At 41.8% G+C, this 12747-nt stretch overlaps 1 protein-coding gene across 8 annotated transcripts in view; it reads right to left on the reverse strand.

Moving 5' to 3' along the window:
- The window catches only part of LOC122551298 (diacylglycerol kinase beta), a 544642-nt gene that overhangs the window by 58996 nt on the left and 472899 nt on the right, over positions 1-12747 (reverse strand). For all 8 annotated transcript variants that reach the window (XM_043692997.1, XM_043693004.1, XM_043692998.1 and 5 more), the window contains one exon: positions 4754-4955. In XM_043692997.1, the coding sequence (XP_043548932.1) occupies positions 4754-4955 (202 nt within the window). The remainder of the gene's footprint in view (positions 1-4753; positions 4956-12747) is intronic.

The following is a 12747-nucleotide window of genomic DNA, read 5'->3' on the forward strand; positions in this document are numbered from 1 at the left end:
TCTTTCCAAACAAGAATCACTTGATCCCTCTGCATTTTTAGCCTTCCGAGGGGAAAAAAGATTTCCATGCATTAGGATCAAGATCTCAGTGAGAGAGGTGGGTGTGTATTTTGAAGGGGTTGGGAAGAGAGGTGTGCTGGGTTCATGATGCTAAAGAAGTCACCAACACCTGACCTTCCCTCTCCCACAGCTAGAGGATGTCTTGTATTGGGTGGGCCTACCCCAATTATGGGTTAGATACCAGTGGGGTCGGAATGAGGTCATTAAGTCACTATGAAATTGGTTACTTAAAGGGTGGCATTAGGTCTAAGGACAAGTGGGATACCTGATCATTGTAAACTTTTAGGCAGTTGGGGATGTGTTGGCAGTAGGGAGGCCATCAATTGGATTTTTAGATGCTCCTATCCTTCAAGACTGCTGGTGAGGAACATAAAATCCAGCCTATTGCGTGAACATGTGCTTCCTGATTTCACGCATAAATGGCTTAGCATCACATTTAAGATTATTTAGTTGCCCTTAATTCTCTCACTAGAGGAAATTGTTTGTGTGTAAATACTTCATCAGATCACTTTGAAAAGAGAAAAGGCAGACTTGCATTTTTACAGTGTTGATCACACAATCATTTGACATCAGAAAGTGCTTTACAGTAATCGATGTACGCTTTGAAGTGTGGGCTCTGATGTAATGAAGGAAACATGGCAGATAATTTTGCACAGCATACTTCCACAAACAGTGATAATGATCACTTACTACATTTGCTTTATGCTGTTGATTGAGGGAATAAATATTGTACAGGTCATTGGGGATAACACTTTCTTCAAAATGGTCAACTGACATCCACCAGCACAGGCAGATGGGGCCTTGGTTTAACATCTCATCCTGTGACAGTGAAGCATTCCCTCAGCACTACAATGGAGTGCCAGCCTTGATTTCTCTGCTCAAACCTTGGACAAAGAATTGAACCTGGAACTATGTGATTCAAAGATGAGACTCACTACCAACTGAGCCATGGCTGTCATTTAAATGACTCAAACTCAAATCACTTGAATTCCAGGGTAAGATTGACGCTAAGGTGTTTTATTTTCCTTCCATGGTTTTCTTGTGTTATAGAGAGCATTTAACCTCATATGGACTGCCTGATCTAAATGCTTCCAGATCTCTGTTAATAACATATTGGACAGATTGAGGAACTATCTTTACTTTTGGCTTTCCCTTCTAGTTAAGGCATAATTTTTTGTTGTAGCAACATAAACTGGCGAAACATATTCCACCACTCTGCACAAAATTTTGTCAATCATAATATGAGACCGATATCCAGGCAATGAAAAATGTGCAGTGAAAAGCAACCAAGATGATAGATAGGATTAGGCACAATCAAAGTCTCAAATACCTAGGCTGGAATTTCCTTTATAGAAGGCGAGAACCCAGACAGTAAATGTTAATACAAGGAATATATTACAGATTCGACAACAATTCTTCAAGAGGAAAAAAAGGCGAGTAAATAGTGGTAGTATTCCAACCTCTGGGCCAGAAGATTCAAGTCCTACCTCAGGATGTGATGTTTATAAAGGTGAGTAATAACAGATCCAAACAGGTTGATTAAAAAAAGGTGAGGGTCTTGTGGCAGACCTCTTACAAAGTATAAAAATGATAATTTAAATTTTGCAACACTGTGCAGAATTCATTGAATATATAATAGACTATCAAGGCAGGCAGTGACGGATAAGCTGTATCAACAAATTTGGGAGCGATTTTGTTATAACCTGGAGAAAAATCTATGAAAAGGGTACAACAAACTATTGAGAAACATCATCCCTTGAGACTGGGTAATTTAAACAAAAATCAATACCTTCCAATGACAGATTATCAAGGGTATCTGGTTGCTCAATAAATAGTCTTAAGAATTTGTAACCATGAAAAACAACAAAGGGACTGTTTGTTCCCAGAAAATAAATTAAATGCAAATTAAGAATAACCATTTGCAATATATGTGCTCTCATCTGGGTAATCCTGAGCACTGAACAGAGACGCTTCAATAATGTTCTACAGTTAACAAACAATAATGATTTTGACTAAATATATTAATTAGTTATGATTAACATGCAGACTGACGTGGCTATGACAACAAGAAAATAAGTCTAATTGGCTTTGCATTTCCTTTAAGACGCAACCACTCTGAACTGTAGATGCTTTAATATGTAGCAAGTCTGATAAGACTATTCCATTTCCCTATCAATCTCCAATTAAAACATGTGCCACAGCAGTTGAAGTGCATGGACAATTTTTCTTCTGCACTTGGGGAGGAAGGAAATGTAGGTGAATTGAATAAGGGATGGCATAAAGCTAAAGCTGAAAATCGTGATCCAGACGAAGTGGAATTGTGAAAAGATCAGGAATAGCAAGGTAGATAGTAAAAAGGGCTGAAAATCTTAGGGGGAAAACTGAAGGAGATCAGAGGGGAAGTTCACCTGCAGTAATGACAGTATAAGTGACCCCCCTGGGTGGGCCCAACTCACGAGGAATCACAGCCGTATGTAATTTGGTTTATTGTAATGGACAGAAGCCTGACTGGGCCAACAAGCCTTTTCAAGTTAAGCAACCATATTGACTGTTCCCAGTAAACCTGATCAGGGCACTCAAGCAGGACTGAGCTCAAAAGGGATTCAATTCAAAAGACCATCTTTTGTGGTTATGTCCTTGTCCCACTCAGCCTTTAGTGCAAATTTATTAGATTTACACCTTATCCTTGTTATGATGAAAGATTAGTGACTTGAAGAAGAGTGAGCTGCTGGTGTCAGAAGTGTTACATTGATACCTGCCATCCAACCTTTCATGTTACTGTATGCACCGAGGGTTTGATAGCACCTGTCAAAGTAGCTGCCTGGGCTTTTACATTTCAGAATATGGCTACTGTAAGCAGGGGCATGGTTTGCCCTTTTCTGACAGTCTATGCTATGAAAGGACAGTAAGAATAACTCCACATTTCTGAGGAAGCCCTGAGCAGAATCTCCTCTCACAAGTGCATGGCTCCCTACCTTCATTGAAAAGGACAGCCAGAGAGGTAACCTGTATGAGATTCCCACTTCTTGGAAATTCCTGCCCAACAACTAGGATTTCAACAAATGAATTGACGCTGGGTCGTAGTTGGTTCATGTTACAGAGCTGGAACTAGGTGGCCTTAGCAATGACACAGTTTGTGTGATTGGAAGATCGTTTAAGGATAAATGTGAACTGTATTGTTTCGTCTCAAATTATTTACGAATGGTGTATGTGGCCGGGGAGTGGAGTTAATTGCAGAGTTACAAGCCAATGGCTTTCACTTTCACAATATTCAATTGGGTCCATTTCAATGTTTATAATAGCTAATGTCTTTATAGTCATAATGATCTCTGAATCCTTAAAAAAATGCAAGTGTGAGGATACTGCCCCTTTAAGGCTAATTTGGCCTTGGCTTTTTTCAAGAGAGGTCGTAAAAGCAGAGGTGCCAATGTGTCTGAACTAGCTACTTTAATAATGGCTAACAGACACTGCCTAAGGCAACAATCAGGGAAAAGGGCTTTTAGGCTTGTTTTTCTTATAAACGGTTCTACAATGAAAGGGGAGTGGCCAGTTCTCCCACTTCAGGAATTTTTCTAGTTTGGTTTAGTTAACTGATTGGGGGCCTAGAGAAACAACTGCTGGGAAAAGAGGTTCCATGCTGATTCTCTCTCCATCCGGTTGGTATGCAAGTGGCGTGTCCAGCTAGTGCGGAGTGCGGGCCGAGTTCTGACCAGGTTTCAGCAACATCCCATGGTGGAAAGTGTTCCATTTTGGCAAGGGAGCAAATCCGGGCTCTTACAACACCTGGGTGATTTCCAGGCTGGCTAGTGGTGCCAGATTTGATCCATTCGGTGTGCATGCGGTGTGTCCGGACTGTATGCCATGTTCTGACTGAGTTTCAGTGAGTTTCCACTGTGGGTTTTTCACAAGGGAGCAAATCCGGGACCTTACACCGACTGGGAGTCTTTCAGGCCAGCTAGCGTCGCTGGATCCAGGCTAGGTGATCTGCAACCAGTGTCCACTTCTGGGCCAGGTTGCTGGCCGTGTTCTGACTGTGTGAGAACCTGTGCCAGAAACACCTTTTTGCCAAAGGGTGTGTTTATGGGATGTTGCAGGAAATTGGCACAGCTCTTTATTAAGTTGCGGGGGATAACATGTCGTAGCATGTTATTCTACATTCTGTTTTCTTTTGTGTGTGTTTCATTCAGTAGTCTGTAAATAAATTCTGTTTGGTTTAAAACTGAGTGGTAGGACCAGCTGCATCACTCCTGAATATCCACCATACTTTGCTTAAAACAAGTAGAAACATTAGGGTCTGGGCTACTTTCCTGAAATGTTTTGAGGGGGGCTGGCCTGGTCTGGTCCATAACACAAGTTTGTTGCTTTCTTGGTATGAATGTCTCAGACGTGTACTTGCATTTATGAACCAGAAATGTAATTTTAATTTTGGACTGCACACTAAATCAACATGATACATATTTAAAATATACTGCACTTTGAAGAAGTATTTGATGCACGTTGATATTGTAGCTGGCATGTGAATTCCTAGAAGGGCTCACCAATGCTGTACTATTTGCAAAATGCTTCCCTCAGGGGCTAATTATAATAGTTATGCAAATAAAATGTTTCACAGTATTTTTGAAAATCTACTGGCGGCACCAACTGATGTTGATGCAATCCTACCTGGTAAATAGCACAATAGTTAGTTTCCTACCTTGCACACAGAACTTCAGCTCCTTCACATCTGTTACTGTTGTTGAAAAAACTTTCTCTGGGACTTTTTTACTCATACGGTTATAATTCCTTCGTTTCTTTGTTTCACCCCAAAGATTGGAGCCTCCATGCATGCTCGGAATGTTGAGGATTGCAATTCCTTCCAGTGATGTGTTACTTAGGTCAAGCACGATACCATCACACTGGAAGACAGAAATCACAGTATATCACTTACTTCAGCTAAACTGCTTAAACCAAACTTTCAACGTCAGAAAGAAGGCACAGAATAAATTTCATCATAATGGTGTTTATAAACCACTTCTACTTTTCAAGGCGAAAGGAAATTTTGCATCATTCTAAATTCACATCAACTACGGAAATAAAAAAAACTGCAAGCGCTGCTGATCTGAAATGAAGTACCCAAAAAGACTCGTTTTAGACTTTAAACATATTAACTCTGTTTCTCTTGCCACAGACGCTGTCTGCCAGACTTACTGATGAACATTTGCCCGAAACATCAATTTTCCTGCTCCTCGGATGCTGCATGACCTGTTGTGCTTTTCCAGCACCTCTCTAATCTAGACCCCCATAGTCCATCAAAGGTCTCTTCTAAAGAGTCAGGTAAGTTTTGAACAGGGAGAAACAACGTGGAGAGATAATTGGAGAGCTGACTATCCCTCCTCTTAATAGAAAGCCAACTCTTGCATACATATTTTATCTTCTAGGGATATACAAAAAAAGGGTTAAAAACTATAACACTACTCTGTGTGTGCTAATGACTGGCGACTAGAGTGTTGTGAGGGCCATGGCTTGGAGAAGAGCCATTTTAAACACCTCTACACTGCATGCTTAAGACATATACATTCACTCAGTGCTGCCAACCAATTCAAATGGAATCAGGACAAAGGAATTTCAATCAACCTACACAAGAAAGAATCTCAAGAACGATTGCTCAGCTGCCAATGTTAACACTACTGGTGCTATCCACTGCCTTTTTTTTCCCTGCTCTTCATGAACAATTCAGAGACTGTCCTGTATTATTTTTGCTTTTACTTTTCATTTTTACATTGCATTTATTTACTATTTCTTTTTGGTGTTTAAAAAAGAATAAACTCATTCTTTTTCTTAATTCAAGAAAGCCTTGTTACATTTAAAACACATCCTTGTTAAATTCACATTATTGTGACTGACTAAGGCAGTTAAACAGTCAAGAGGAGCCATTTCACTCCTCCTCACCTAGAAGCTTAATGGTCTGGGGTACCCCATCTAGAATTAAAACAAATCTGGGAAACTGGTCTGAACAACGGGAAATGTTCTATTTCCCATCTTTTTTAACAATATTAATTCAAGTCGCCCAACACAAGTTTTACAATTCAGAGTTAGCACCAATTGTCATTATGCATTGTGGTGGGGCTACTTGTTAATATCTATCCTGGAAACCATTATTATCCAAAGTAAATTATTTTTTCTGTGAATTTTCTACCTTCCTCTTCTAGAGACAGAGACATACCATTCTACAGACACTGCTCAACTGAGTACCTTGTCCAGAACATTACTCATGTGAACCTCGACAAAATGTAATGAAGCAAAATTCTGTCCGCACTCATTGCCAAAACAAGAGCAGTTCAAATAGGAATCATTGCATAACGATGTGAAGTAGTCAGTCTGACTCATTCCCTTTCTTAAATCGTACGATTGTAGAATCCCTACCTGGCAGAGATCAATTGACTGAATGTGGAGCAGGAATTCTCGAGATTTTAAACATTGAGGTTAGGGCCAGGCTAAGGTTTGTCTCCAGCTGCTTTGAAAATGGCTCATAACAAATCAAAAGCTTGTTTTACTCTCAGTCAAACTTGCATAAGACAGATTTCACCTCTACGATTTCCAAAATTATGATCAGCGTAAATAGGTTAGAATTAGTTTAAGCATTGAACTTTAATCAAGAAAATGACTCAATGCCCATTTGGTCTTTCACAGAACAAAAGGATCAAATATTGAAGGTTCCCTAAAGCCCCTTTTTCTCTCAAAGCATTTACATAAGATGGGCCATATTTCCATCCTGAGGCTAAAATGGCTGTGGAAACCAGCACGTGATGCCAAATTAATGGGATAAGTAGTACATGCTGATTGTTATTGGCCATGAAAAAAACGTAACTGTAAAATTACTGATGCACTTCACAATTACATAATATAAGACAGAATGCTGAATATTACAATTCTTTGGGTAATTTTCTTTATACATTGTCGGAATATTCTTGCAGGCATAAAGGAAATTATTAATTGGGGGTAAGTACACTGAAATTGTTACTCATCATTTGCTCTATTGTTAAGTTAGTAAGGATAGTGAACATTGCAATTAAAGAACAAGTGAAGAGAGGACTCAGTAAAGCATATCTCTCTACCATGCTGTTAGCACCACTATTTTACAATTATGCAGCTCTTCCCTGAGGACTTTCCCTGTCTGGTTGATGCTCTGCAATTACAAAGCTGAAAAAAGAATTGTTTTATTAAGAGCTTTCATCTTTTGGCTCCTTGTGCACCAGCCATGCTTCAGTGCTTAGCTTAAATAGGAAACAGTCAAACTTCTGCCTCGTGGATTGTTCAACAGTCAATCCTACTTGCAGTTGACGTCCACATTGTATACTTATAGCAAGTGGTCACTGAAATGCAACTGGGAATGAGGTACATATTTTTCCACTCCTTAACCCATGTTGACAAATACAAGACTCTCAGTGCCTGAACCGTGATTAATTATGGTCACATATCCAAGTGCACTCAGAATAAATTAATTGAGCATTTAAGATGACGAACGAATTGAGTTTGAAAGCTGAAAATCAAGGGCTGATGTTTGCAAAATATGAAATGGCTGATAATACATCTATATTTGATGACTGTGGTTAGGCTTTATCACACCTGTTTGACTGCTGTGCCAACTCAATGTATTTTTAGTGTTCGTAAAGGTTATGTTTGAGTGTTCAGCCAATCTTGAGAATTTCTGAAATTTAACATTTTAAAGCTTGGATGAAATGGATTGCGGTAATGAGCTACTGTTTGGTCTGTACTTCAAATTAGTAGACAGTTAAGGAAAGGAAGGAATGGCCTTTTTCTCTGCAGTAAAAAAACCTCAGGCCTGAAGAAAGTCAGTTTATTTCCCCTCTCTAGTTGTAGTAAGTTGTGGTGGATCAAGGAGCAGTAAATCCTGACAAATCAAAAGGGTCATCTCTCTCCTGTGGACAATTTTGGCACCTTGATGCCACACTCAGATCAAATGCTGCCTTGATGCCAAGGGTTATCACTCTCAGCTCTCTTCTAGAATTTAGCTCTATTGTCCATGGGCTGCTGTCATATTCCTTCCCTCCAGCCATAACGCCCATTTTATTTTTGTGTCTCTCTGTATATATAGTATGTTTTATAAGGGGTTCAGAGTTTTAACCACGTGAGTTGTTTGGTAGTTTACGAGTAGATAGAATATTTTTATTGGTAATAAATAGTCAGTCATTCTTGTTAAGCACAGAAGCATAGTTTGTGCTTTCAGTCAACCTGGGTCTAAAACTCAGGTAAACTGGAGATTTTGTATTCTGTTATAACATCTTTGACATCTGTGATGACTCTGGGGATAGTAGGGCCTGATTTCCTGCGTGCCTCCCCAGTAAAGCACCACAATTTGTTGCAAATATACCCCCAGTGCTGCTGGGAAGGAAAACTTCTTCAGGATTAGTGAAGCTGCACTCAACTAGGCAAGCAGCAAGCATTCAAACATTCTCTTGACATGTCTCTTGTTAGTGGTTGACAGGTCTTTTGGTGTCAGGACATTGAGTTACTTTCCTCAGAATGCCCAGCATTAGACCGGCTCTTGAACCCATACTATTTACACAGTTGATTCAGTTCAGTTTCTGATCAATTGCAACCCCAAGATGTTGATGGTGGAGAAATTCAGTGACAGCAATGCAACTGAATGCCAAGTGAAGATGCTTAATTTATTTTGAGAGATTGTTATTGCCTGATCGCCTGGCACTTGTATGGCATCACTTGCCACTTACCAACTAAAACACTGTCCAGATCATACTTCATAATGGCACAGGCTGCTTGAATATCTGGCATTGCTGAACATTGTGTAATTATTAGCATAGATAAACCCACTTTGGATTTTATGATGGAGTGTAGGTCATTGATGGTTGGGCCTCGGACACTACTCGGAGGAACTCCGGCAGTAGTGTGCTGAAACCGAGGTGATTAGTTTCCAAAAACTACAGAAATTTTCCTTTGCACTAAAGACAACCAACTAGTGGAGAGTTTCCTCCCAATTCCATTGCCTTATATCTTATTCTGGCGCCATGATGCCACATTCAAATCAAATACTGCCTTGATGCCAAGGAGTATCACTTTCAGTTCTCCTCTCGAATTCAGCTCTATTGTCCATGTATGGATCAAGGCTGTAATGTAATTAGGATATAAATGGCCCTGACAGAACAGAGTGTCAGTGAGCAATGGGCACTGAAAATGACACCTTCCAGTACCTTGCTGATGATCAAGTAGAGGCTGATGGGAAAGTAATTAGCTAGATAACATTAATCCTGCTTTCTGGAGAAAGGATATAGTTGGCAATCTTCCATAGTGTCAGGTAGGGAAGGGGTGCAGCTAATTCTCAAACATAAGTCTTCAGTACTCTTGCTGACTTGCAGTCAGGGTCGAAAGCTTTTCGGTCATTTCTTCATATCAAACGGAGTAGATATGTAGTAGATAGAGTGGTAACACTGAATTGACTGAAGATCAATGTCTAGTTGCTCTGGGCTTGATTACATAATGAAGAGCAAGTATTGAAAAGGTTTGTAGCTCAGGTTGAGGTTCTGGATGTAGGTTTGCACGCTGAGCTGGAAGGTTCATTTTCAGATGCTTTGTCACCATACTAGGTAAAATATCAGTGAGTCTCTGGATGAAGCCATGATGGCATGGCTCGCTTTTTATTGATGTGTTTAGGGGATCCCATTTACCACTCCCTGAGAAAAAGAACAGGAAATTATGTCACCACAGGAAATGACATCACCAACCCAAGGAAACCTAAACACATCAATAAAAAACAGGCCATGCCACTAGTGCTTCATCTGGAGGCTCACTGAAGATGTCGCCTAGTATGGTGACGAAACATTTGAAAATGAACCTTTCAGCTCAGCGAGCAGACCTATATCCAGAACATAAAGAAGCGATCTGATAGAAATAAAAGAGTGACAAAACAAGGGACCTGTTTCAAGAAATGGCTTCCCGAACCTAATAGAAGTTCTGTCGGCTTTTTATTTTGGTGGATCCCATTGGATTATTTGGAGAACAACAAATGAAGGGAGAATGGGCATGAATTGTTGGTTTCATTTCTGTACTGCAGATGTGTCTTAAAGGATTGTGCAGCATCAGCAGTACTCAGTTCCAGTTAGAAATATTTCTCCCTGGTTGTTTTCAATGGATTTTGTTAAAAGACTAGATAAACATTATCTGTTGTGCTACGATCGACAGATGGTAAAAGTTTGATGAGAAACCTGACAAGCCCAGAACTGACTGAACCTGTTACGATCTATACAGTTGCTGTTGGCACAGAAATAGCCAATTCAGTACGCTGTAAAAAACAACCGTGGGCATGCATGAATGACCCTGAAACTCGCTGTTTCACACAAACGATTTGTCAAATTCAAAATGGACAGTAAGTTATCGACAACATGGTGCTACAGTTCCAGTAAAAAATAATAGTCTTTGCAAGCATCCATTACTTTATATTCCCAAATCTTCAGCTGAAGGATTAAGTCGGACCTCTTCTCAGCCCTCTGGGATTGGCAAATTAGTTATCAGGGCACGTTCAGGATAATTCAACCTCTCACTATTCCACCAGTTCCTGTGGGGAAACACCTTGCTGCTGCTTGCACTAATGCTATTCCCAAATATCTGACAGAAAACATACTGGTAAGGTGGTACAGTGAGTAATGACAAAAAAACACATCCACTTGGAGACCGACTGGAAAATTGGCATTTTGGCACAAATTATGCAGTCAGGTTTGGACGGCCCACAGCTGAAATTCTTCAACCTAGGCCATCTGAACTGCACAATGAAGCTCAGAGATCTGGTCTAAATTTATACTGGTTAGAACTCTGACATATAAAGCAAACATTACTCTACTCCAAGAGTAATTTGAACATTGCCATTTTTTGGAGAATGTTTAATAGGCATACAACACATCTGCACAGACAAGATTCACCAGCATGTACTTTCTTCATTGAAATACTGCATTTATTTGCAAACTATAAATTGCATAAAAATAATAAAAAAAAAAAATTTATAACAGAATTGAAGCTCAGTATAGAACATGGAAAAATACAGCACAGAACAGGCCCTTTAGTCCACGATGTTGTGCCGAAGGTTATTCCTTTCTTTTTCAGTTTTTTTTTTGGATAACAAGCATAGTGAAAAGTGAGGTAAAAAGGTACTGGCTCCGACCCCACTCCCAGCTCTACACCCACACCAGATCCCAGCTCCCAGCCCTGCCGAGTTTTCACCATCCCCCCAGACCTCCCCCTCACTGAGGATGAACGATCAGTCCTCAACAAAGGACTTACCTTCGTCCCCCTCCGTCCACGCATCAATGAATTTAATACACGCCGTGACATCGAACAATTCTTCCGTCGCCTCCGCCTCCGAGCTTACTTTCATAATCAGGACTCCCGCCCACCTTCCGAGGACCCCTTCGCCCACCTCCAAAACACTGCATCCACCTGGACACCCCGCGCTGGCCTATTACCTGCCCTCAACCTCTTCATTTCCAACTGCCGCCGGGACATTAACCGCCTCAACCTGTCGACCCCCCTCCACCACTCCAACCTCTCACCCTCACAACGCGCAGCCCTCCAATCCCCCTGCTCCAATCCTGACCTCACCATCAAGCCAGCGCACAAAGGGGGCGCAGTGGTAGTCTGGCGCACTGACCTCTACATCGCTGAAGCCAAACACCAACTCGAGGACACCTCTTCCTACCGCCCCCTTGACCATGACCCCACCCCCCATCACCAAACCATCATCTCCCAGACCATACACAACCTCATCACCTCAGGAGATCTCCCACCCACAGCTTCCAACCTCATAGTCCAGGAACCCCGCACTGCCCAGTTCTACCTCCTTCCCAAGATCCACAAGCCCGACCACCCTGGCCGACCCATTGTCTCAGCATGCTCCTGCCCCACTGAACTCAAATCTACCTACCTCGACACTGTCCTATCCCCCCCTAGTCCAGGAACTCCCACATACGTTCGTGACACCACCCACGCCCTCCACCTTCTCCAAGACTTCCGTTTCCCCGGCCCCCAACACCTCATCTTCACCATGGATATCCAATCCCTCTACACCCCCATCCGCCATGACCAGGGCCTCCAAGCCCTCCGGTTTTTCCTCTCCAGACGTTCCCAACAGTACCCCTCCACCGACACTCTCATTCGTTTGGCCGAACTGGTCCTCACCCTTAACAATTTCTCCTTCAAATCCTCCCACTTCCGCAGAGCAAAGGGGTAGCCATGGGCACACGTATGGGCCCCAGATATGCCTGTCTCTTTGTTGGCTACATAGAACAGTTGATCTTCCGTAATTACACCGGCACCACTCCCCACCTCTTCCTCCACTACATTGATGACTGCATTGGCGCCACCTCGTGCTCCCGCGAGGAGGTTGAGCAATTCATCAACTTCACCAAAACATTCCACCCTGACCTTAAATTTACCTGGACCATCTCCGACACCTGGCTCCCCTTCCTGGACCTCTCCATCTCCATCAGTGACGACAGACTTGACACTGACATTTTCTACAAACCCACCAACTCCCACAGCTACCTGGATTACACCACTTCCCACCCTACCTCTTGCAAAAATGCCATCCCGTACTCCCAATTCCTCCGCCTCTGCCGTTTCTGCTCCCAGGAGGACCAGTTCCACCACAGAACACACCAGATGACCTCCTTCTTTAGAGAC

The sequence above is a fragment of the Chiloscyllium plagiosum genome, chromosome 7, assembly GCF_004010195.1.
Source record: "Chiloscyllium plagiosum isolate BGI_BamShark_2017 chromosome 7, ASM401019v2, whole genome shotgun sequence".
Taxonomy (NCBI): Eukaryota; Metazoa; Chordata; class Chondrichthyes; order Orectolobiformes; family Hemiscylliidae; genus Chiloscyllium; species Chiloscyllium plagiosum.